This window comes from Leptonychotes weddellii, chromosome 2, assembly GCF_054177405.1.
Source record: "Leptonychotes weddellii isolate Sample4059 chromosome 2, ASM5417740v2, whole genome shotgun sequence".
In the NCBI taxonomy this organism is placed as follows: Eukaryota; Metazoa; Chordata; class Mammalia; order Carnivora; family Phocidae; genus Leptonychotes; species Leptonychotes weddellii.
The window spans coordinates 45,265,032-45,289,486 of NC_138370.1; the positions used below are offsets into that span (position 1 = coordinate 45,265,032).

General features: G+C 33.7%; 1 protein-coding gene and 1 non-coding gene across 3 annotated transcripts in view; one reads left to right on the forward strand and one right to left on the reverse strand.

Annotated features, from left to right (window-relative positions):
* Positions 1-10,891: 10,891 nt before the first annotated feature.
* Positions 10,892-24,455, forward strand: part of GLRA3 (glycine receptor alpha 3) — a 179,570-nt gene continuing 166,006 nt past the window's right edge. For both annotated transcript variants that reach the window (XM_081810865.1, XM_081810870.1), the window contains exon 1: positions 10,892-11,638. In XM_081810865.1, coding sequence (XP_081666991.1) covers positions 11,568-11,638 — 71 coding nt within the window. In that variant the 5' untranslated portion in view covers positions 10,892-11,567. The remainder of the gene's footprint in view (positions 11,639-24,455) is intronic.
* On the reverse strand, positions 14,990-15,126 carry LOC115939431 (U4 spliceosomal RNA). Its single transcript, XR_004074242.2, has one exon. It is a non-coding gene; the product is annotated as a U4 spliceosomal RNA (small nuclear RNA).

The following is a 24,455-nucleotide window of genomic DNA, read 5'->3' on the forward strand; positions in this document are numbered from 1 at the left end:
GTAGTATCTTAAATTGCATAAATTGCAACTAATTGCATAAATGACTTATTTCTTTTTTTAAAATTCCTGTTGACGAAATCTTTCCATGTTTGTTTTCTTTTGAGTTGTCAGTCTTTATTCTTCTTGATTTTAAAGAAATACTCTGTCTACCAATACTTAGACTATTATATTATTATTATATTATTTTTAGGAAATATCCTGCCTACAAATACTTTGATTACTATATTATAACAATATGTTATATTATTATTAAATTTATCAACTATAAAATTCAAAAATATTTGGCTTTGGTGGTCGTCTATATTATGTTTGTTTTACACTGTATTTTTACTCTTACATTTATTTTTTCTTTCTACATTTATGAACATCCAGTTGTTCATTCCAACATGCCAAAGAGGTATCATATATTACTAATTTTCAGCCTTTATTTTATGACCATTTAAGGCTACGCCTTTCTAATTAGTCAACAGCTTAGCTGCTTTAATATGCATTTTTATTATCTTCAATTTTTTTTGATTTGCCATATATACTGATAAATATTTATATATTTGTTGCACCAACAAGTTTCTTTTTTTTAAAGATTTATTTATTTATTTTAGAGAGAAAGAGAGAGAGCACAGGGTGGGGACAGAGGGAGAGGGAGAGAGAAAAATCTCAAGTAAATGCCCCACTGAGCACAGAGCCCTACACAGGGCCAATCCCATGACCCTGAAATCATGACCTGAGTGCAAATCAAGTCCGACGCTTAACAGACCGAGCCACCCAGGCGTTACAGCACCCCCAACCCTGCCCAACAAGTTTCTTAATGCAGTCATTTTAACTTGATTAAATTTCAGTCATAAATGCATCCTCTGAAATGATAGCACTTCTTTAAATTAATTGAAATTTATAGCATACATTATTATGTTCAATTTTTACGGATGTTCAACACATGCCTAAAAAGAATGTTTATGACATAATTTGGGGATATAACTTTGAATATTCATTAGATAAAATTTGTTGACTATATGTGTGTATACACACACACACACACCCCACATAATAAATATAAAATATAATACCAAATATATATATTTTTTCAAAATTCATATCCTGATTTTTTTGTAAGCTTGATCTAACAGCTCTTGAATAGAGTATTAAAATGCCTGTTTTTTGCATTACAAGTTTTAAAACTATATTTTAAATGCATACATATTTAGAAGTTTCATATCTTTCTGATGAAACTTCTTTCACTATATAAAGACTCTTTTTTGTGTAAATATGCAATTTTCTTCAATTTCATTTAATATTAGTGTGGCTACACTGGCTTTTATTTATTGGTTAACAGTAACCTGATGTACTTTCCCCTCCTTTTACTTTTATCTTTCCATATATCCTTTAGTTTACTTCTGATTCTTAGAAACTGCATATAGCTGTTCCTCCTTATCTTCATTTTTAAAAATAATCTGTCCTTTCTCTGTCATGGAGTTTGAGACCTTTTCTTTAACTTTAGAATTAGGTAGTTGTATTGACACAAGTTTTCTCATTGACCAAGCTCTACTCAGCCTCCCCTGAACTTTACTCCAACTAGGCCTGACTTTTGGACTTCTGAGTTCATCTCTGTATTGCCCAATTTTAGCAAGAATTCTGCTAATTCCTTTTAATCAGAACCCCACATCCTCAATATCTGATAGCCATTGGTATCTGATCTTGTTCCTCATCCTCCACCATGCCCCAGGTCAGCTGGCTAGTCTATAGCAAGAATCCTGTTAGGTCAGTTTAGCCAGAATCCCCCCTTGCCCCTGTTTCTCTTAGTAGCTTTTTTTTTTTTTTTTTAAGATTTTATTTCTTTATTTGACACACAGAGAGCAAGAGAGCCCAAGCAGGGGGAGCTGCAAAGGGAGAGGGAGAAGCAGACTCCCTGCTGAGCAGAGAGGGGCTGGATCTCAGGACCCTGAGATCATAACCTGAGCCGAAGGCAGACACTTAACCAACTGAGCCACCCAGGTGCCCCTCCCTTAGTAACTTTTATTGACTGACCTGCACTCTGCTCCTTGACTATAAATTTCTACCTGCCCAAGCTATACTGAAGTTGAGTCTAATCTCTCTCCCCCACTGCAAAATTCCATCTCAGTAGTGATATACCTATGGTGATAGTCCTCCTATCCCCTTGAATAAAACCTTTCTCACATGTTAATTTTTATTGAATGTTTTTTTTCTTTAATGGTACTAATTAAGGTAAGTCTAGTTGTAGTTTTCTGTCTACTTGCCCTCCTGGGACACTTTTCACTTATAAAAATGTAAAAACCATGTCTTTAATAATTTTGATAAAAATCTTAGTTAATATTTCTTTGTATTTTACTTATCTCCATTTAATTTATCTTTTTTTTGAGGGAAGGGGGAGAAACACAAATCCAATGTTTGCTGGAAATTATGAATCTTTTCTCCATTTCTTTGAAACTGTTCTGAATACCTCTGACTCTGTTGGCTCGCATTATATAATTTTTTAGATCTATCTTCCAACCCACAAATTCTATTTCAGCATATTTAATCTGCTGCTTCAACTATCCAATGATTTTTAATTTCAGCTTGCATAAGTTTTTTTTTTGTTTTTTTTTCTTAAAGATTTTATTTATTTGACAGAGAGAGACACAGTGAGAGCAGGAACACAAGCAGGGGAAGTGGGAGAGGGAGAAGCAGGCTTCCCGCTGAGCAGGGAGCCCGATGCAGGGCTCGATTCCAGGACCCTGGGATCATGACCTGAGCCAAAGGCAGACGCTTAACGACTGAGCTACCCAGGCGCCCAGCTTTCATAAGTTTTATTCTAGATACTCCCTTAATTATTTTTCAGATCCATCTGGCCAGCTTATAGTGCTTGTCATATTTTTATTCTTTTCACATAGTAAGCACACTTATTTTATATTCTCTAGTGTATAGTCTTTGCTCAACATCTATAGTCTTTGCTTTTCTAATTCTTTTTTAACTGCTTTGCTGACTCTAATTCAAGGTGGCCTGTCTATTCATTTTATATATATTGACCATATGTTCTTTGGAACTTTTTTCTGTGGGAATTCTTTCAAACTCAGTCTTAAAATACATTCCTCCAGGGAGTATCTATGGTTGTTTCTGCCACATTTCTAGGACATCACAATCACAGCACCAGTTAAATACATATTTGTAACCTGGCATTTATGTGCCCTTAGGTGGTGTGAATTCTGGCTCAAAAACTGTGTGTTAGTTTGTTTTGGCAAATAAGTCTTCAGTGAGATTTTTCTGCTTCCATTAAGAGCTAAAGCTGAGACAAGTTTCCTTCTCAGAATCCTTTGGAATGTGGATAGCTTTCCCAGTATTTCCCCTATGGTTATTAATTCTTGGGTTTTTGGTTAAAAGACATAACTCTGGGGCACCTGGGTGGCTCAGATGGTTAAGTGTCTGCCTTTGGCTCAGGTCATGATCTCCAGGCCCTGGGATTGAGCCTTTAGCTCAGGTCATGATCTCCAGGCCCTGGGATCGAGCCCCACATTGAGCCTCACGTTGGGCTCCTGACTCAGTATGGAGTCTGCTTCTCCCTCTGCCTTTCCCCCTTCCTCATCCTCTGTCTCTCTGTCTCTCTGCCTCTCTGTCTCTGTCTCTCTCTCAAATGAATAAATAAAATCTTTTTTTTTTAAGACTTTATTTATTTGAGAGAAAGAGAGAGAGAGCAGGAATACAAGCAGGGGGAGTGGGAGAGGGAGAAGCAGGTCTCCCGATGAGCAGGGAGCCCGATGTGGGGCTGGATCCCAGGACCTTGGAATCATGACCTAAGCCAAAGGCAGATGCTTAACGACTGAGCCACTCATGTGCTCCAATAAAATCTTTAAAAAAAAAAAAAAAGACATAAGTCTTTTAGCCCTCTGTTTGAGCTGTAGTCGTTGAGTATGTGGTAAAAACTGAAGCTGTAGTCCAAGATGGATCAACTGGTTACTATTGGAATCATTATAGCTTTAGTCCTCCCTTGATTTTTTTGCTCCCTGCTTTTTTGGCTTAGGCAATTTCTGTGCAATCTCAGCTAAGTGTTTCGGCTTTTTAAGCAAATACTTTCCTAGTACTTTAGGTATTTACAAAATGATTTTTTTTTTTTTTTTAGGATATCTACTCTGTCAAAAATACCAGAAATAAACTGTTAAGGAAATCTTAACTAAATTTGTAAGAAAGTTGGGAGCAATAATTTTCCTATAAAATACATATAAATTTTCGGGTGCCTCGGTGGCTCAGTTGGTTAAGGGACGGCCTTCGGCTCAGGTCATGATCCCAGAGTCCTGGGATTGAGTCCCGCATCAGGCTCCCAGCTCAGCGGGGATCCTGCTTCTCCCTCTGACCCTTTCCCCTCTCATGCTGTTTCTCTCTCTCTCTCAAATAAATAAATAAATAAAATCTTTAAAATAAAAAAATTTTAAAAATACATATAAATTTTCATAAATTAGAAATTAATAGTCAAAATCATAGAATATTTATTAACTGTATAAATCTATGGGTTGTAATTGTTTATATAGGGGTAAATTATTAATTATAGCATATCATTATGTATTCTGATTAATGCTTATGCAGTCTAATTGTTATTTAGTAATATGTTACAATAGGTAAGTTCTTAATGTTCCTGATAAAGCTGTGGAGATTAATATATGCATCACTAATTTATTATCCTACAAAATAATAAAACTGTAATCTTTAGCCTTCAAATCACAAGTGGTTAGCTATTGCCTAATAATTAAAGTTCAGTAGTACTTCACATCCTGTGCCTGACCTTTTTGTTAATGAAGTAAATAATATTATTTTAGAAATAAATCAATATGAGTATGTAAAAGAGTGCTAAACTTTTCAGGGTTGTTTTTTTTTTTCTAGCCTGGAAATTTAACAATAGATGTCAGTATTCATCATTTTCAAATTAAGTCAGATTTTTGAAGAAAATCTTTTATTGAATTTCTCATAAAGTAGTATTGTTACCCATTTTGAAAAATAAGGTATTGATATGTATTCCAATCTGTAGTTCATTGCCACAAGTAATTTAGTGTATGATGACATGTGTTTGATACTGAGAAAGAGAATCATGCTCATAAGTCACCTCAGATCCAAAATGGAAAGGATACCAGTTAAAGTTGTGGTATTTTGTGTTTTATTTGTTTGAGAGCTTTTTTATATTTCAATATGTAAGAGGCCTGTGATGGAAAAATCTACGCAATGAGAAAATCTCCTCAAGAGTATAAATAGGAAATGGGGGGGGATTACTGATTGGTTCATTAATAAGTGTATGAAGGAATCTCCTAACACTACAACCATGTTTACATGTTATTAACCATCCAGAAAATTTAGCAACAATTTCTCACTTTGTGCATTGTTTGACCCAGTATCTATGGCCCTCTATGATATGCCTCAAACTTCTTTTTCACTACTTTCCTTCAGTCACTCCTTTTTTTTATATACTAATAATGTAAATTGTGATATTGGAAAAGCTGCTTAAAATTTTTGAACCTCAGTTTCTTCATCATTAAAACATGGATCAGATTATGTATACCTTAGGGTCTTGAGAGCAGAAATTAAGAAAATAGGCAAAGTATCCAATACAGTTGTTAACTGCACAAATGTTATCACTCAAGTCCTATTCACCCCACTTTTTCTGCTTCTATGTTTTTGAAGATTTTTTGCTTTCCTCTTACAAAGTTTTTTTCACTATAATTTCCACATAAATTCTAAAAATGAACTGTGAATTGGTTTCAAAGCTTTGTTAAATATCCCCTACTTTATGAAAATTTTCTAATGTTCTCATGTTTTTCATTTTAAAATACTTCATTTGAATTCCCATAGCATTTCCCTTTGCATCATTCAATACTTACATTCTCTGAGATACAGTGAATATTCATGCATATCTTACATATTATATAGATTGCAGTTCCTCTGGGAAAAGATTTGTCATTCACATGTGTATCTCAGGAAGCACCTGAGATGTGCATATTATAAACTATATTTGTTGATAAATAAATTGGTTGAAGAAATGATTTGGAGGTACTCTTACAAGTTGTGCCTACTTAGCACCAAATATTCAGGGAAAGAATGAAATATTCAGTAAATTAACTGCTTCAAATATCTCACTATTTAACGTCATCTAGGGAATTATGGCAAATTACCACTACAGTTTTGCAAAAAAAAGATGACAGTCTGAGTGCTAAAATAGTAAAAATTACCATATACTGAATAATATTAATCTTACTTATAAAGAAGGCACTCTCAGAATGAACTGAGGGCACACATATGAACTTGAAGGTTACGTTTAGATGACGAAGGAATATATTTGGCCTGGAAAGAACACCATGATGTAGATATCTTAAATAATTTTGAAAAAAGAATGGGTTCAAAGAGATTAATAAGAATGGACTCTAGAAAAGGGAGGATCAAGAGCAGAGAATGTTTATGCATTCATTCATTCACTCAGCAGATATTTCCTGGTCACCTATGATGTGTCAGACACTGTGTTAGCATAAAGATGCATATAGCCCCTGCTGTTCAAGAGTATTCAAACAAAGGCAAACATCAAATTATAATTTAATCTATGAAGGACATGAATCTTGATTTAAGGGTAAAAGGGACATTTTTGAAAGAAAAAGAAAGAAAGAAAGATCTATATTATGAATTAAAGGCTAGAAAAAGACTAGGCATAAGAAGTCCAAAAGGAAGAATGAGGTAGAAAAATCATGAGATAAGAAACAGCTTATGTTACTGGTGCATAGTGGCAAAAAGGGAGACTAAGAAAAAATGAAGTTGAGGAGCTTGCTGATAGAAAATCATTCAGTGGCCTTGTCATCTGTGAAGAGAACTATAGATTTTAATCTATTGCAATGGAAAGGCATTAAAGGGTTTTAGGAATAGAAGTGGCATTTTCTGATTTACTAAAATAAACAAACAAAAGAAACAAACAAAAACCCCTTAATATTCACAAGCGAGGATAAACAAGGGAAATAACAGAGCAAACAGGAGAAATAATTAGGAGGCTGTTGCTGAGATTCATGTGAGAAATTTTGTATCTTGGACAAGAAAATGGAGATAAATTATTAGATATTTCTACCACTATTCCAAAAAGAGGCACCTGATCAGCTAACAAATCATGATTATTGTAGTTTGTTTAGTAGTAGGCAGATCCCTATACAAAAGATAAATTCACTAGGTTCACATCCTTGGTGACATTAACTACATCTTGAATAAGATTAATTCTCCTCTATCTGATTTGTATTGAACAAGCAACTTTCTGATTGACTCCTAAATTAAGACTTTCTTCAATCAGAGAAAGACAATTATCATATGATCTCACTGATATGTGGAATTTAAGAAGCAAGGCAGAAGATCATAGAGGAAGAGAGGAAAAAATGAAACAAGACGAAACCAGAGAGGGAGACAAACCATAAGAGACTATTAATCATAGGAAACAAACTGAGGGGTGGGGGGTGGAGAGACGGGGTAACTGGGTGATGGACATTGGGGAGGGTATGTGTTGTAATGAGCGCTGGGCATTATATAAGACTGATGAATCAGACTTGTACCCCTGAAACAAATAATATATTATATGTTAATTAATTGAAAAAAAGGAAAAAATTAGAAAGGTAAACATGCCATGATGGATGTGCTGATTAACTCAATTGTGAAAATCCTTTCATAGTGTATACACATATAGCAAATCATTATGTTTTACACTTTAAATATAGTATGATTTTATTTGTCAATTATATCTAAATAAAGGTAAAAAAAAGAAAAATAAATCAATACTTTCAACTTTCCCAGAGTGTTAATTCAAAAATATAAATATTCTAATTATTCCAAAAATGATGTAACTTTTTGTAACTTTTTAAATTGGCATTTTGACTTATACATAAACTTTTGGTGAGACCCAATACTACTAAATCTGATCAACTCTCAGTAAACTATTTTTAACCACATACTACATTGACTTCAATAAAGTAAATTAGACTTTTATTAAATTGCAAATCATGGGCGCCTGGGTGGCTCAGTTGGTTAAGCGACTGCCTTCGGCTCAGGTCATGATCCCAGGGTCCTGGGATCGAGTCCCACATGGGGCTCCCTGCTCGGTGGGAGGCCTCCTTCTCCCTCTCCCACTCCCCCTGCTTGTGTTCCTGCTCTCGCTGTCTCTGTCTCTGTCAAATAAATAAATAAAAAAAATTAAAAAAAATTAAATTGCCAATCATTTTATCAATATGTATAAAGCATTATATGTTTTAGGTCATAGGTACTAACAACTGAGCATATGAAAAAAGCTTTATCATTAGACTGAAATTGATTTACTTATCTGTAGGTTAGTCAATATGCATAAGGTTTGAGACACTAGTAGACATAATAAAGATAGAGGAGTGGGGGTAGACAAAATGCTAGACACTGAGCCAGTGACACCAAATTCAAGTTTGATATTTTCAACTTGCTGAATATGAGGGTTTGTAACCATCACTTAACCACTTCAGGCTACAATTACTTTCTTTTTGAAAGGAAAGTATTAAATTTGATGAAGATTAATATCCCATTCAGCTCTGAAATCCCATGTCTTATATAATATAAAATATAATCCATTAGTTCAAGAAATAATAAAGGCAATGAGGAGAAGAGAAGAGATTTGACCAAATCAGAATCCAGCTTAATTTTATGTAAATGGGCTAGTCATCAGCCGTAGAATGGTCTTTTTTCCAGAAACACTTTCATTCACCTACCCATCCAATCAGGACTATTATTCTCAAAAGGATATAATGTATAAGAATAGCTGTCACAAGTATGTAGATGCATGAAATTCATTTTGATCTTACAGAAATTAAAAGCAAACAACATAAAAATTCATAGACAAGAAGCCCTGGAAAATTAATCATTAAATGTTAGCTTAAGAAACAAGGCATTACAACCCACTCTTTCATTAATTTCTAATTTATTTAATCAAAATTAACCTAGTACCCAATGCATTGTAACAAATTCGCAAATCTAATTAAAAAATATGTATATTGCATTTCTAATATGATTATTAATGCATTCAATGATTATTGAGTATATACTATATGTTAGGTTCTGTGCTAAATAAATGGCCATTATCCTCACTGCAGTGGAAAAGTCAAACAAATAAATGAGAAAGATCATAACTTTTCATAAATAATTTGAAGGAAATAATAATGGTGCTATGAAAAACTAGTAATCTGGGGATTCCATATTACAGTTCTTTTACATGACATTTATACCCAAAAACTGATTGACTAGATCTATTAATTTGATAAAGTATAATATTTATATGCTTTCATGTTAATAATGAGATGAAATAGCTAAATTTATCCTACCTTTTAAAAACTGTCATGTAACCTAACTCTCCAGATTAATGTAAACTCAGAATTTTAAATATTGTGCATTAATTTGCTCACTTAAACAAACATCCACTGGTTGTTTCCTTCGGGCCAGAGAATGAATCTCAGAGGTAATTTAACTCAATTCCCTTAATAAATATATTTAAAAAAATATATTAAATAAAGATACTTTTAAAAGTAGATTACTTTTCCAAAGATAGCCAGTTAGGTAGTGGTGAAGCAAGGCAAGGAATCCAGGCCTTCTTGAAATATAGTAAGTTTTGTTTCATTTATTATGTGTGGTTTTTAAAAGAATTATTGCCATTCAAAGAATGACCAGCTAAAAAGCATTTGTTCTTACTGAGCTTTCAAAAGGTTCATTGAAAAATTGAGTTGATTAAAATTGTATGAACCTTCTCTGGGTGCCATTTTCATGGGTAGAACCAGTGATATTTCTTATGAGACTTCTGGAAGTTTGTAATTTAAATCAGAAAACTAAGATGCAAAAAGAGACAGATATAGTAATAACACATAAAAATAAATCCAAAAATTCTTTATTCTCACTAAATGTAAATAACCTTGTCTACTAAAGAATAAAAAGAGATATTTTTTCATTGTGTCCTCATTTAAGAGGGTGAGAAGGTAATAACTTATACTTTTCCAGTTAAATAAAGAATTACAAGATAGTCAATATGTCAATTGCTGCTGGAAGTTAATTAACAAGAAAATGTTTGTGTGAAAGATTAAGAAGACATTCTTGGCATATAGTTTAGTCATCGAGAAAGTTAAGTGATTAAAGTAGGGCTTTCAGAATAAATATCTAAGGAAGTTTTAGGGAGATGCTAAAATTCAAGTAGTGAAAATTTTAATCTTTGTTGATAGTAAATAAAAGCCACTATAAAGATCTAATAGCATAGGTTTTAATCTTTTTAAATTTCATTTTGAGATACATGAATAAGCATGCACACAACATACACATACTTTTCCTTTCTAGTCTTCAATCCAAATTCCCATGTAAATGGTTGGGGGTGGGTGGGCTGAGAGAGAGGGAGGGCGAGAGAAGGGAGAGAGATATGAATGATAGAATATGTACCCTATGACCTAGTTGTCCTCTTCACTTGAACTTACTGTTAAGATATGGAAAATGTGTAAGAAAAAAAAATGGTGGGTAGCACTGTGTCTCTAGTACCCATCTCTTTAGATTTCCCACCTTCAGCCTTTTAGAACCCTTATTACAACGGAAAGAAACTCAACTTACTCTAGTCAACAATGCTTCCTGGCCAGAAGGAAGCTAGCCATGGTTATGAGAATTCTAGAAGCAGCTGATTCTCCTGTTTCATTGATGCTCATGTACCAATTTTTCTGCTCTTCCCTAGCCCTTTCTAAGGGTCTGGGTTTACTGTTGACTCCTGCATTTCGACATAAGGTCAAAGACATGGGGTCACATCTGAAAAGACCTTTCGTTCCTAAATTGTGCCTTTTCCCGGAAGGGAACAATAAAGGGTCTCTCCAGCGCTATTCTGCTACCTAATTCACAAAAGCTGCTGGCTCTTCCAATGCTGAGTCCTGAGGCTTTCTTCCCCCAACTCCCTCCAGTCATAGTTAAGGCTCTGCACCAGTTATTCACCGCTTTTTTTAAAGGGTAAAGTGTTAAGCACCGCCTACGGTCGTGAGTGACCTGCCACTCTGTCCCGCTGTGCGGTCGTGATTGGCAGACAGAACAGTGTCGTCTGGCTCCGCCCCCGCTTCCCTTTGCCGCGCTAGCTGTGACGGGTTTTACTCAAAGGTGGAGAGTGGGATTCGGCGGGCGGCGCTTGGAGCAGGTGCAGAAGCATCCTTGTTCCCGCTGTTGCTGCTATTTTTTCTTCAGTGTCTGAGAGTCAGGCATTCTTTCTTTGCCGCTAGAGCTTCAATGAACTGTTGCCCAGAACCTAGGCACTTCAGACATTTCATCTCACCCCTTATTCCGCGTTCACCGTGTAAGTCACCTGCACATTTGTACCCTGAGAATCTTCCTTCTGCTCAATGCTCAGAGCAGGGGTCGAAAGGGAATTTTAAGTGTTTGAAAGAAAAGGTCTTTACTTACTGCGGGGAGCTGTCTAAGGTGCTGAAGCTTTTCAGGCGTTCGTCTCCTGCAAAACCACACGGAGTTAGATTGCACATTTTCGTTCCTGGTTTTCGTCCCCCATGCCTTGGGTAAGACTAATTTCAGGATCGTGAAAATCTCTCCGTATCATGGCCCACGTGAGACACTTTCGGACATTAGTTTCGGGATTTTACTTCTGGGAAGCTGCACTGTTACTCAGGTGAGTCCCCTTGTATTTACCAATTGAAGAACAAAGCTTGTGCACTAGGTTGCAACCACTTGTTATTGATGAAGTCAAGAATGCAATTCGAAATTGACTTGTTGAAAGTATCCCTTAAATCGCATTGTTTTCTATCTAAAACTGTCCAGCAATTTTAGAGGTCTATCAAGACCTCTAAAAATATGTAATTTTGTTCTATTTTCACTAATTAGAGCTTTTTAGTAACTGGCCTCATATTATTTGCAGCTGAGATTACCCTAGAAAAATTATTTCCCAAACCTAGGTTTTCTTTCTCAAATTGCTTTTAGAGTTTCTTTTTTCTAAGTGAAATATAAATTCTGAGTGTTACTCTCTTTTTGAAAGTTACGAAACATTTAGTAATTAGAAATAATATTTTTAAGTGGCAAAAATCTAGAACATAAGCATATACTAATCAGAGAAATTCTGAACATTGTTGGTATATCAAGAGGATAAGTTAAATAAGTGACACTTAAGGCCTTACAAGTACCATCTCTAAAGAGCTTAGTTCGGGTAACACATGAAGACAAAATCATAAATCATTAGATATGTTCTATGTCAAGAATAATCTTTTTGGAGAAAGTGATATAAGAAACCTACTGAAGAATAAAATTGTTCAATGATATGTAATTTTCTTATCATGTCCAGTCATATTTGGTGGGCTTTCCTTTTTATTTATTTTTTTAAATAAAGAGAGGCTAGTCAAAAGATCCGATAATTTAACCCTTATTCTTAATCAAACAATATATAAGCAGGATTATGCTCATATAGACTTTTGAACCACCATGTAAATTTTACTTTACTATTTATAATTACCCTAAGATTTCCATTTTTATGGTCCACAAGCTTTTCAAGAGGATTGAAATCAAATAATTAGAGTAAGTAAGTTCTGTATATTTTTATTTTAAGTATGTAAATATTGTCTTCTGGGTTGTTATGTCAATTTTTCATCTTTGGGCACCTTAGAAAACATAGTGTATGTCATAAAAACTGCCTTACAGAAAGTTATGTCATTTTGACATGCCTGTAGTAACAGGAACTAATTGTGAAGGTTATTATAATTTTGAAATTATTTATTTTCTGAAGTACAGGGTTGAACCACTATAAACTAGGATATTTTCAGTGAAAAATATTTTAATATGACTATAAACTTTTGTGACTACAATTGTTACAAATTTTATCTATAGGGATTAAAACAAAGAGTGTAAAGCTTTTATATTTACAAAAATTTCATGGAAGGGAGCACAAAATTCATGTTATAAGTGAAATGGATCATTTTACTATAATTATTTCTTAGTATCTTAGATGATGATATGCATATTTTTTTCAAAGAAATCAAAGTAACTTAGTTCACAGACACTTAGATTTAGGAAGTTTAATGTCAGTAACTAAACCATTTTGGTCAATAAGGTCAAATTTGTATAATGGTAATTCACCATGATGTTTGTTATAATATATTCTTAGATATATAATCTTCATCAGTACATCCTTTGATTTTTATCTAGTTTTATTGAAATTCACAAAAATTTTATTTCAAATTGATGATCATAATTATAAAAATATGTCTTCATTAATATTAAATAATTATAATAAAAATGTTTTTTGTGAATAATCCAAAGATGTAATCTCTTGAAAAACACATACCCAATATAGAAGTTTGTATGGTATATATATTCTTTGTCATCAGGTTTTTCTTCTTCTTTGATAAATTAAATAAAATTTTTCTCTTAGACTGGTCTTAGGTGAGAGTAACTCATCACTCTATGAAGAACTTTATGTTTAAAAATTTAAATATATTTATTTTCAGCGATGGCTCTTAAAATAAAATTTCGTATAGTTAAAAAAAAAAGTGATGCTCCCTCTACTGGAAATATTTTGTAAAATAAATGTCCTTATGAAAACTATTCTTTATTCATTAAATCTATTTCTTATGTATAAAGGGAAAAGGAAACATAAAATAAAAAATAAAGACAAAAAAGTATTTAGTATTAATTTACAAATATATCTTTTTAAGTTAGAAATATTCTTTTAAGGCAACTTGGAGGCAAGAACTACAACTGGAAACCATAGTAATTTTTAATTAAATAATTTATTAGTACAAGCTTCTTCTGAGAGGTTTTAAAGATTTTTAAAAACCTTATTGAGATATAAAATACACACAGAAAAGTCCACAAATAATAGGCTCCCATGTAAAGTTTCACAAAGTTAACACACTCATGCGAAGAGACCATGGATCAAGAAGTAGAATTGCCCTCAAAAAACTAAAAAAGAACTATCATATGATTTGGTAGTCCCAATTCCGGTTATTTATCTAAATGAATTAAAGTCAGGATCTCGAAGAGTTATTAGTAGTTCTATGTTTATTGCAGAATAGCTAAGGTTCTATGTTTAGTCACAATAACTAAGGTGTGGAAACATCAAATGTCCACTGACAGGTGAATGGATAAAAATGTGGTATATAACTACAAGGGAATACTATTCAGCATTTAAAAAGAAGGAAATTCTGCAATATGCAACAACATGGATAGATTTTGAGGACATTATCCTTAGTGAAATAAGCCAGGCATATAAAGATAAGTACTCCATGAGAAAAAATAAAAATAAAAAAAGTAGAATTGTCAGTATCACAAATGCACTCCCCCTCCCACTGCCATACCTTTTCCAGGCACCACTTTGCCCAAAGATAATCACTATCCTGACTTATACAACAATGAATATGTTTTTCTGCTTTTGAACTTTATATAAATACTTATTTGAGTCTGCTCTATTTTTATGAGCATTATGTTTATGTGATTTGTCCATGTAAGTGCATGTAGCAATGGTTTGCTTATTCTCATTGCTGTATAGTATTCCATTACATGAAGATATTACAATTTATCCAGTGTCCTATGGAGGATATTTGGGTATTCTTTTAGGTTTTGGTTACCGCGGCAATGAATATCCTTGAACATGTCTTTTTGTGAGTACATGTGAATACACGCATTTTAGGGGCAGTATGGATTGGGTCTAAGACTTTCTCTAGGAGAGGAATTTCTGGATCATAGGGTGGGCATGAGTATGTCTAGCTTTATTAGATATTGCAAATTTTCCAAAGCAATATTACCTATTGATATTTCTATCAGCAATGTGTAAGAGTTTCTGTTGTTATTACTAGTACAAAGTTTGTTAAGTGTATATTATTATAAGCATTTCTAGCATTTTCTTAGACTATTATTGCAGGCCCACAGATGATATTTTAATTTTTTTTATCTTGGCATAATTTCTACTTTTTAGTAAATGAGTTTTACTAAGGCAAAAACAGGGGAACAAATATATTTACTTCTATAATACAATTAAAATTATTCATTACCAGATTACATCAGGTATTTTAAAAATACAATTTTTGAAGGGAAATTATTTAAGTTTTCAATTAGCAATGATCGCGCCTCGGATAAACCTCATTGGCTACGATACTGCCACTGTGCAAAGCTTGAAGGGAAATTATTTAAAAAAAGATAATTCTTTAAAACATACAAGTGAGACAATTGTGTAAACAGATGAGAAAAATCTGAATTTCCTAGTAGTAAAGTTTTTTAAAAGTTTCACACTTTGCTCAGATATTGCTGTTTTTTTAAACAATCCTTCTAGGCTTTTTGGATCTAGTCCTCATATTAATAAAGAACAAAACACCAGTGTTCAGCCTTCTTTGAAATGCAGATAAGTGATGATTATGAGGAGCTTGCAGAACCAATTCTAAAAACAGAAGAGCTGCCAAAAATACTTCATTTAAATTGATTATTTTCATAAAATACAATTTTATTTTTCATCTTTACAATTTTATACCAACACGGACTTGCTACTTGAATAAATTATGGTACAGTCTGTCAAAAACTAAATGTGTGAATTTCAGACTTCATGATAATCACAAATAAAATGCTTTCTTGGTTTACTCTGAAGCCTAAGAAAAACATTTTGACATAGAATTTCTTGTTTTTGCTTTTGGTATGTTTTGGAGCATGGGGAGAAATCCTTTTTAGTGTTGGCTCTATTTTCTTATGTAAGATACTAAAGAAAAATGTACTTCAAAGAATAAACTTTTACCACAAAAATTTCTTATATGCAGGTACAGTAATAAGAGTCTATATAATTTTTAAAAAATTATGCTACACATAATATATGCTCCTTAGGTTTATGTCTATAAATAATCATACATTTTCCCAAGTATAGAAGGATCATGGCCCAGTTCTTTGGTTAGTGCTTCAGGCAATTTGCCCTGTAGGTTCAGAAAACAGCTTGCAAAATATTTCCTATGCTATATATTTTCTCCTCCCTTAACTACAATTAGGTACTGAGGCAAGTCAATTAACGAATATGTATTTAATGTGTAACGTTAAGCAATTCAACCAGATTACCAAATTCTGTGCACAAACTTTTGTGCTAGGTACAATTTGGCTGATTGGGAACTACCACTTTTCCCATCATGGAACTTAAAGCACAGCAGGGAAGAAAATACAAAGGACCAAATAACAAAAGAAAAACACAAACAGCAATGTTTTGGAAATGTGAGGTAGGAAAACTATCTAGAAGGCTTGGTACTTTGGATCTTGTTAAGATGCTTGGATCTTGTTAAGATGCTTGTTCACTGGGCTGAAATGAGACATAAAGGAAATGATAATGGGTATATAGTATGCTTAAAGAGTGGTGATTGTCAAATTCAGTGAAGAAATTCTGATTTATGGTGTATAATCATATTCTACCAGCAACAACTACTGAGCTGGCTGCAATAATAAACCTGCAGAAATATGGAGAAGTAACAACTTCCTTTCACAATAGAGAATGGATAAAATTTAAAAACAAATAATTTAATTATAACTGAAGAGTTGTCATAGGAATGGTCTTTTAACTTGGCTCAAAATATCTCAATAAAATTGCTACTAATAGGGGCGCCTGGGTGGCTCAGATGGTTAAGCATCTGCCTTCGGTTCAGGTCATGATCCCAGGGTCCTGGGATCGAGCCCCACATCGGGCTCCTGGCTCAGCGGGGAGCCTGCTTCTCCCTCTCCCTCTGCCTCTCTCCCTGCTCATGTTCTTTCTCTGTCTCTCTCTCTCTCTCTGTGTCTCTTTGTCTCAAATGAATAAATAAAATATTTAAAAAAAATTGCTACTAATAATTAGTAATAGTAAGAACTGTATAAACAATAACGGCTAAACTACAAGAAGAAAAGGATCTCTCTTTGTTTTATAATCTGAAAACTATGTTTGAGCTTTTCATCAAAATATGGTTTCCTTAAAGAAAGAAAATCAAGTAGAGGATTTTGATTGTTGGAAGAAGAGAAAACACTGAATTTGGTTTAGGGTATTTGAGTTTGAGATGCTAGCTGTAGATCTTGGTAGCCTGCCATCAGCTGGGGATGCAGAGATGATTTTTGAACTGTAGATTTAACAGTCAGAATGTTATGAAGGTGATAATATTATGTGCAAAGAAAAAAGAATAAATATGTATATGCAATAAGGGTAGAACATTATAAAGTAGGGCACAAAGAAGTACACAGAGAGCACTGAGTTAAACTGGAGGTAAAACTGATTATAACTAAGTGACAAAGTCACAGATTTATCATAGTTTTATACAGTTGATCCTAGAGACCTGCTCATATCAACAGTACGTATCTTTCTAAAACTTTTCTTTCTTTTTTTTTTTAAAGATTTTATTCATTTGAGACACAGATACAGAGAGAGAGAGCATGAGCAGGGGGAGAGGCAGAGGGAGAGGGAGATCAGGCTCCCTGCCGGGCAGGGAGCCCGATGCGGGGCTGATCCCAGGACCCTGCGATCATGACCTGAGCCGAAGGCAGCCGCTTAACGACTGAGCCACCCAGGTGCCCCTCTAAAACTTTTCTATAGAATCTTCCAATGCTCTAATTTCAACTAATCTCATAATTTCACAATCACAGATGATACATTATACCCACTTAGTTTTCTCAGGAGACTTTTAGGGAATTATTTTGAGAAAGTATATCTTTTACTTTTCCTTACTTCATGAATGATATATGGTGGATCCTTTTTGATTCTCCCAACAAACATTTCTCTTACTCTTCTGCATATGGTTATCTTCATAGTGGATTAACAGTATTTATTGAAAATAAATTCATGTGTAGGTAAATGTCTATGTGGAAACATAGATTGTTTGTTTTTCCCCACTAGGAGAAATGGTATAGTTGTAGCTTTGTTTTGCTTGGGGAAGTGGGTCAGGAAAAGAGACATATGCATCATCTTCAGAGAATTGGTTCTGGAGTGAAGGCAGGAATTCTAAGACAGGATCAACTGTTTGGGAACAAACAGAAGGTATGTGAATAGAATGAGCTATTCAGCTGCAGAAGACAAAACTATTCTAACTGCAGGCAACCACATTTTAAGGCATTTTAAGGAAACTAAGTTTGGAATTCTCAGATGTCAGAAAAGTAAACAATGGGGAAAAAAGCAGCTTCATTATAGTGCATTTCTGAAATTCTTTCATAATCTCCATACTAGAGATACTTTTAAGAGGAAGTATTACCAGTACCTCTAGGACAATTTAATGCACAAAAGCAGTAACTTCAGTGGTACAAGTAAGAATAGCATAAAATCTAAAGGTTATTAACATCTTCTAGAAATAGTTTATTGAACGGAGTAACTTTCAAGGCAATGATGAAGAATTCTCTATGAGTGCATCAAACATTTGCCATAACCAATTAGAAATTATTGCTAAATGGGGCACCTGGGTGGCTCAGTCAGTTAAGAGGCTGCCTTCGGTTCAGGTAATGGTCCTAGGGTCCTGGGATCAAGTCCCGCATCAGACTTCCTGCTCAGCGGAGAGCCTCCTTCTTCCTCTCCACCATCTGTGCTCTCTTGCGTTCTCTCTCTCTCTCTCTCTAATAAATAAATAAAATCTTAAAAAAAGAGAAACTGTTGCTGAACACAGATATTTCTGCTGCTCTTATACAACCATCACCACTGTAGGATGATTGGGGTTACATTAGAGGTAACTGGTCCATCCAATATCTTACCTAAATTGGAGAATCTCTCAAAATTATCTCTAACAGGTGGTCATCCTATAAACTTTCAAATTCTAGCAATAAGGATGCCTTTACCCCAGAAGGAAAATATTTACCAAATGATTTTAATCAATTTTTATTGATTAGTTTTTACTAAAATGCCGTTCTATTTTCTCCTGGCTAAAGTAAACTTTTTTTCCCCCTATATGTGCTTCCAAAATATTTGTCTCTGTATTTTCCACTTGTGTTTTATACTTTTTTCTCCACTTAAATGACCCTACTTCTCATGGAAAGTGTGCTTTTATTTGAGGCATGGTTTGAATTGATAACCTTTTCCGTGCAGTTGTTCTCTGAATGAAGCTTGTATTCTCCAGTTTCAGAGTGACTGTAGCATTCTACCTGAATTTCTCTATAACTTTTATAAAAATTTATGGAGCGATGATTCCATTCCAGGCAGTGTGTGAAGTCCTGGGGAAACAGAACTTCAACTTTTAACAATATACCACTATGGAGGTTATGTGTGTATTTTAGATTTTCATACAAGTTTTCTCTCTTGCTCTTAATTGTAAGTCCTACAATGATAAGATTGTTTCTGATGTTTATTTTACCTGTATAATACTTAATTCAATGTCATGCCTGCATGAAGTAGATGCTCAATAAACAGCAAGTAAGCAGATATAACATTTGCCTGTTACATCTGTCTACCTACCCGTGACTTTAGATTTGAATTCTACTTAAATCTGTTTTATTACTTGGAGCAAAAGGGAGTCTGTGTTCAAGATCTCATAAAAGATATGAGATCAAACAAATCTCAGATATTACTCTGGCAGCATTTAGTGGAAAAGTAATGGATTTGTTTCTCATTATCACCATGAGAAACTAAAATTTGTATTGTATAATGCATCATTTCTCAACTTTTCTTTTTCCATTTTTGCCTTCTAAGGAGCCTTTTAAAGATATTTTTAGACTTTTTTTTTTCTAATTGTCTTCATGGAATTGTAATACCACAGCATTCTGTATATTTGCTCATGTACAGTATATATAATCTGTCTGTATATGGGGTGTGTGTGTGTACCATAATTATATATATATATATATATATATATATATATATATAATGGCTTTATACATAAAATAATATGATTTTTTATCCCCAATATCAAACTTCCACTCACTCCACTCATCCCTACTGAGAATGCATGGTGTAATTGTTGCTACTTTCTCATGATGCCGCTTAGAGTAGAGTTGTATAGTTTTACTATTTTGAATCATGACCTAGAAATAAAGCAATAGAGGAAGTATTTACTTGTTTGGACTTTATTAGGGCTTTGCAACTTTGTAAAATGAACACATAGTTAATGTCATTTTTCAATTGACACACTGTAAGATAAGTTAATCCTTAAGTCATTAGAGTACTTTAGCAATACCTTTTTCCATAAATACATATGGCTCCCCAAAACCACTAGGATTTCAGCAATAAATTTAAAATCACTACTGCTCCTACTAACACCATTGTTAGATGGCTCTCATAATTTCATACAATTTCATACATCATTTCTTGGACCTTCTTCCCCTCCAGCAATGCTTAGTTTGTTTCCTATGATTAAGAGTCTCTTATGATTTGTCTCCCTTGGTGGGGGTAGGGTAACTGGATGGTGGACATTAAGGAGGGCACATCATGTAATGAGCACTGGGTATTATATAAGACTGATGAATCACTGAAAAAATATATAATGGGCCCCACTTTTAAGAAAAGCAAAAAAAAAATATATAAGCTAAAAAATTCTTTTAAAAAGAGTGGTTCAGGGGCGCCTGGGTGGCTCAGTCATTAAGCGTCTGCCTTCGGCTCAGGTCATGATCCCAGGGTCCTGGGATCGAGCCCCGCATCGGGCTCCCTGCTCCGTGGGAGGCCTGCTTCTCCCTCTCCCATTCCCCCTGCTTGTGTTCCCTCTCTCTCTGTGTCTCTCTCTGTCAAATAAATAAATAAAATCTTTTAAAAAAATTAAAAAAAATAAAAAGAGTGGTTCATATCATAAAATAATTCTTCATATTATACAATGATTCAACTCAAGTTCCCTTGGATAATGGGTATCTTAAGTTCATTTAAAATTATTTTGTATATCAAGGTGGGGGGAATGGGCAAAATGGGTGAAGAAGAGTGGAAGATACAGGCTTCCAGTTATGGAATGAATAAGTCACAAGGATAAAAAGTAGAGCAGAGGGAATGCAGTCTATAGTACTATAAAAGCATTGTAGGGTGATAAATGGTAGCTACGCTTGTGGTGAGCATAGCATAACGTATGTCAAATCACTATGTTGTACACCTGAAACTAATGTAACATTGTGTATCAGCTATACTTCAAATGAAAATAAAAAAGGGCACCTATGTGGCTCTGTTAAAAAAAAAAAGGAATAAAACATCAAAAAAAAGTAAAAGTTTTTTTTTTCAACTCCCCCCCACCAAAAAAAAGATAATTAAGCACTAGGAATGTAACATACAACATAATGACTACAGCTAATACTGTTGTATGATATATAGGAACATTGTTAAGCAAGTTAATCCTAAGAGTTCTCATCACAAGGAGAATATTTTTTACTTTTTCTTTTATCTTTCTTTTCTATTTATTGTATCTAGACGAGAAGAGATGGATGTTAGCTGAACTTACTGTGGTAATCATTTCACTATATATATATAAAACCACTATGCTGTACTTTAAAACTTATACAGTGATATATGTCAATTATTTCTCAATAAAACTGAAAAAAAAAACCCAAAAAAGATAAAAGAAAAAAAAGAATCTTGGAGTTATTATCATTTAAAGTTTATTTATTTTTCTATGATTTAGACTCTGTTGACTTTCTTTTGTTATTGATGTTAGATAAATGAAACATTTCTCTTTATTTTTAAGTTAAATTTCTAGTTGTGATAAAACAGAATATCAACAGTTAGTACCTATGTTAGCTCTGGATATTGTCCAATGCAGGGGTTAGGGATATGTATAAAAAGCTGAGAATGTGTTATTATTAAAAATAAAAACTAATTGACAGAAAACTGTAGTAACAAGTAAAATGCTACTAAAAGAAAAGAAAGTAAGTTGTTATTAATGGTCCGTGAGTGTGAGCAAATCATCAGAAAACAATTGGTCCTGTTGTTACTGTTGTTGGTATTGTTTTTGTTGTTTTGGGGTTCAGACTGTCCATACAACACTTTAAGGTGGGGACCTGAGAGAAGATAAGTGATATGAACCTCAACAAAATGACCACTCAAAGGCCCTCCATCAAATGACTGGGAGGAAAGTGTGAGTTCCATCTGTCTGGATAATTTCTCCTCAACTCACTTCACCTTCTCGGAGACTCCGTTTCTTATCTTCCCCAGGTTGAGGTGAGGCTACCTCCTCTGTGCACCCAAGCACCCAGTGCCTTTATTGCACAGATCTTGATGGGGTGGTCGTGGTAATCACCTGAATACTATCTCTTCTTTGAACTGTGAAGTCCTTCAAGGCAGGACAGTAATGGATGTCCAGTTCTATCTCCAGGTCTTGAAAGAGTGTCTAGGACACTGAAAGTGCTCACTCATTTCTGGAATGAGGCATAGTTTTTATTTCTAAAAGCAGATTGACAATTCCAAATAAATAACTCTTTCTTGGCACAACTAAAAATACCATGTTGACTTTCTTTGCTTCTAGCATTCAGGAGAAAATTCTGTGAACGATATGATGCTTTGTTTTTTCCTTATTCCTAACTTTATTTTTCTGTGGTAATATATTTACCCATTCACCTCTTATCTCTCTTTTACAGGAAAAGTTTTAGGTAAAAAAATCATCTATATTTTTTCATTTTCTCAACTACTCACTTATGCCTTACTTGTTCCTATTTGGGATCTGTCCCACCTCTACTAAATAAATCAGTACCTAGCTTTCATGTTGTGATAGCTCCTTCTTTTTTAAACATTGAGAAAATGGAAATAACACTTCATATAATAATCATTGTATATAATGATTCATATAATAATAGTTATTAAAATAACTATTAAATGTATATACAAAATGTTCACATATATGCATATATGAAATATATATATATCTTTATATCAATATATAACTTCTAATTATCTACTTATCTATTTTTTATAAGATCTCTACACTGGAAAGAGAAGACGTAATTAAATGAACATCCTACATAGTAATCAAGTAAATAATGTATATTCTCAAGATATCATGTTTACATTTCTATTATTATACCTATCACAGTTCTGGTATCAGAATCACTGACATATTCCAGTTCCCTAGATAAACTGAGACCATTGATAACACAAAATATTTGTTTTTGCTCTTTAATCTGTTTATTCACATACTTTTAATATTTTAGGCCCAAGAAACTCTATAAAGGGTGGTTTAACAATGATTCCTTTTTTCAGAAAAGAGCGATCCTTTCAGGCAGGAAAAGCAGTGTTAGCAGAGGCAACAGGTCAACTTCCATGAGAAATGGAGGATATTGCCAACCTCATAGTAACAGTTTGACCAGGGGACCCCCAAGTTTTCTTTTCTAATAAATCTATGCTTACGTTGTTTTAGGACTAACTTTGTAGGAAAAATCTATAAGACTATTGTAGGATGTTAGAAAACATCAGCAAATGTTTATTCAAATAATATGTTTCTCTATTTCTAAACAAAATGTTTCATTGTCATTTGATTGAGGGAAGAAAATATTTGAATGAGGTATTTTATATACGCTTGTCCTGTTGATGTCAGTATACTCTACTTTTATTGATTTGTAGTATTTAAATGTGTTTATTCTGTATATCAGAAGTCTAAGGACTGAAACTTAATTACTAGCAGATTAAATAAAACAAAAATCCAGGAAAAGAAGAGATTTATGGCTTCATAGTTCTAAAAACAAATGGTTACTTTCCTGACAAGGGAAGGAAGAATGGCATATGTCATGAAATCTTGACCTTCAAAACTTAAAAACAATGTATCTGTACACATTTCTTTCTATTAAAAAATTATAGAACACTCTAATATGCATTATGTAGTATTTTCCACCAGTTCTTACATTATTCCTTTTTAGGAGGAGACTTCTCTTTATTAAAACACTGACCCAATTTTGTATAGCATATCCCACAGCATATCCCACTGACTCTCCTGTATCCTTAACTAGCCTCTTGTTTTATTTATTGGGAAGAACAGAGGTAGCAGAGCATTATATGGAAAAAATTATTAGATATCTCCCATCTACTTTATGTTGTTTCTTTGGAACAGCCTTATACCACTTAGAAAATTGTGAAATCCTTTTTCCCCCCTTTAAATCCCTGAAATTTAGGGTATCTTTCTTCCTGTGAATCTTAAATGAGATGAGAACCATCAAAGACACTGACTCTGCTGCAGACCTTAGTTAGTACCTCCCAAGACTATAGGAGGGATTTAGGTTTTATGTGTAGCCTAAATATGTTCTAAATAATAACATATGAACTTAAAATTTTGCTCTACTTCAAAAAGCCAAAGTGTATACCATTCTCTGTGTGTACATACACCATTATCATATATATCAACAAACAACAAAGATACATTGGAAAAGTTTGATTGAAATGAAAAAACAATTCAATTCCTAGAGCAAATAAAAATTCAAACTCAACAAAAAGAGTAAAGAAGATGAGATGTATACCTCTATAGGAAATAGCTAGTCTATTTTAGATGTTTTCTAAATTAACTGTTCTTGCATTCTATCTTCTCTGTGGAGAAAGGAGAGAAAGGAGCAGATGTAAGAAGTGATAAAAAGGGAAAAAAAAA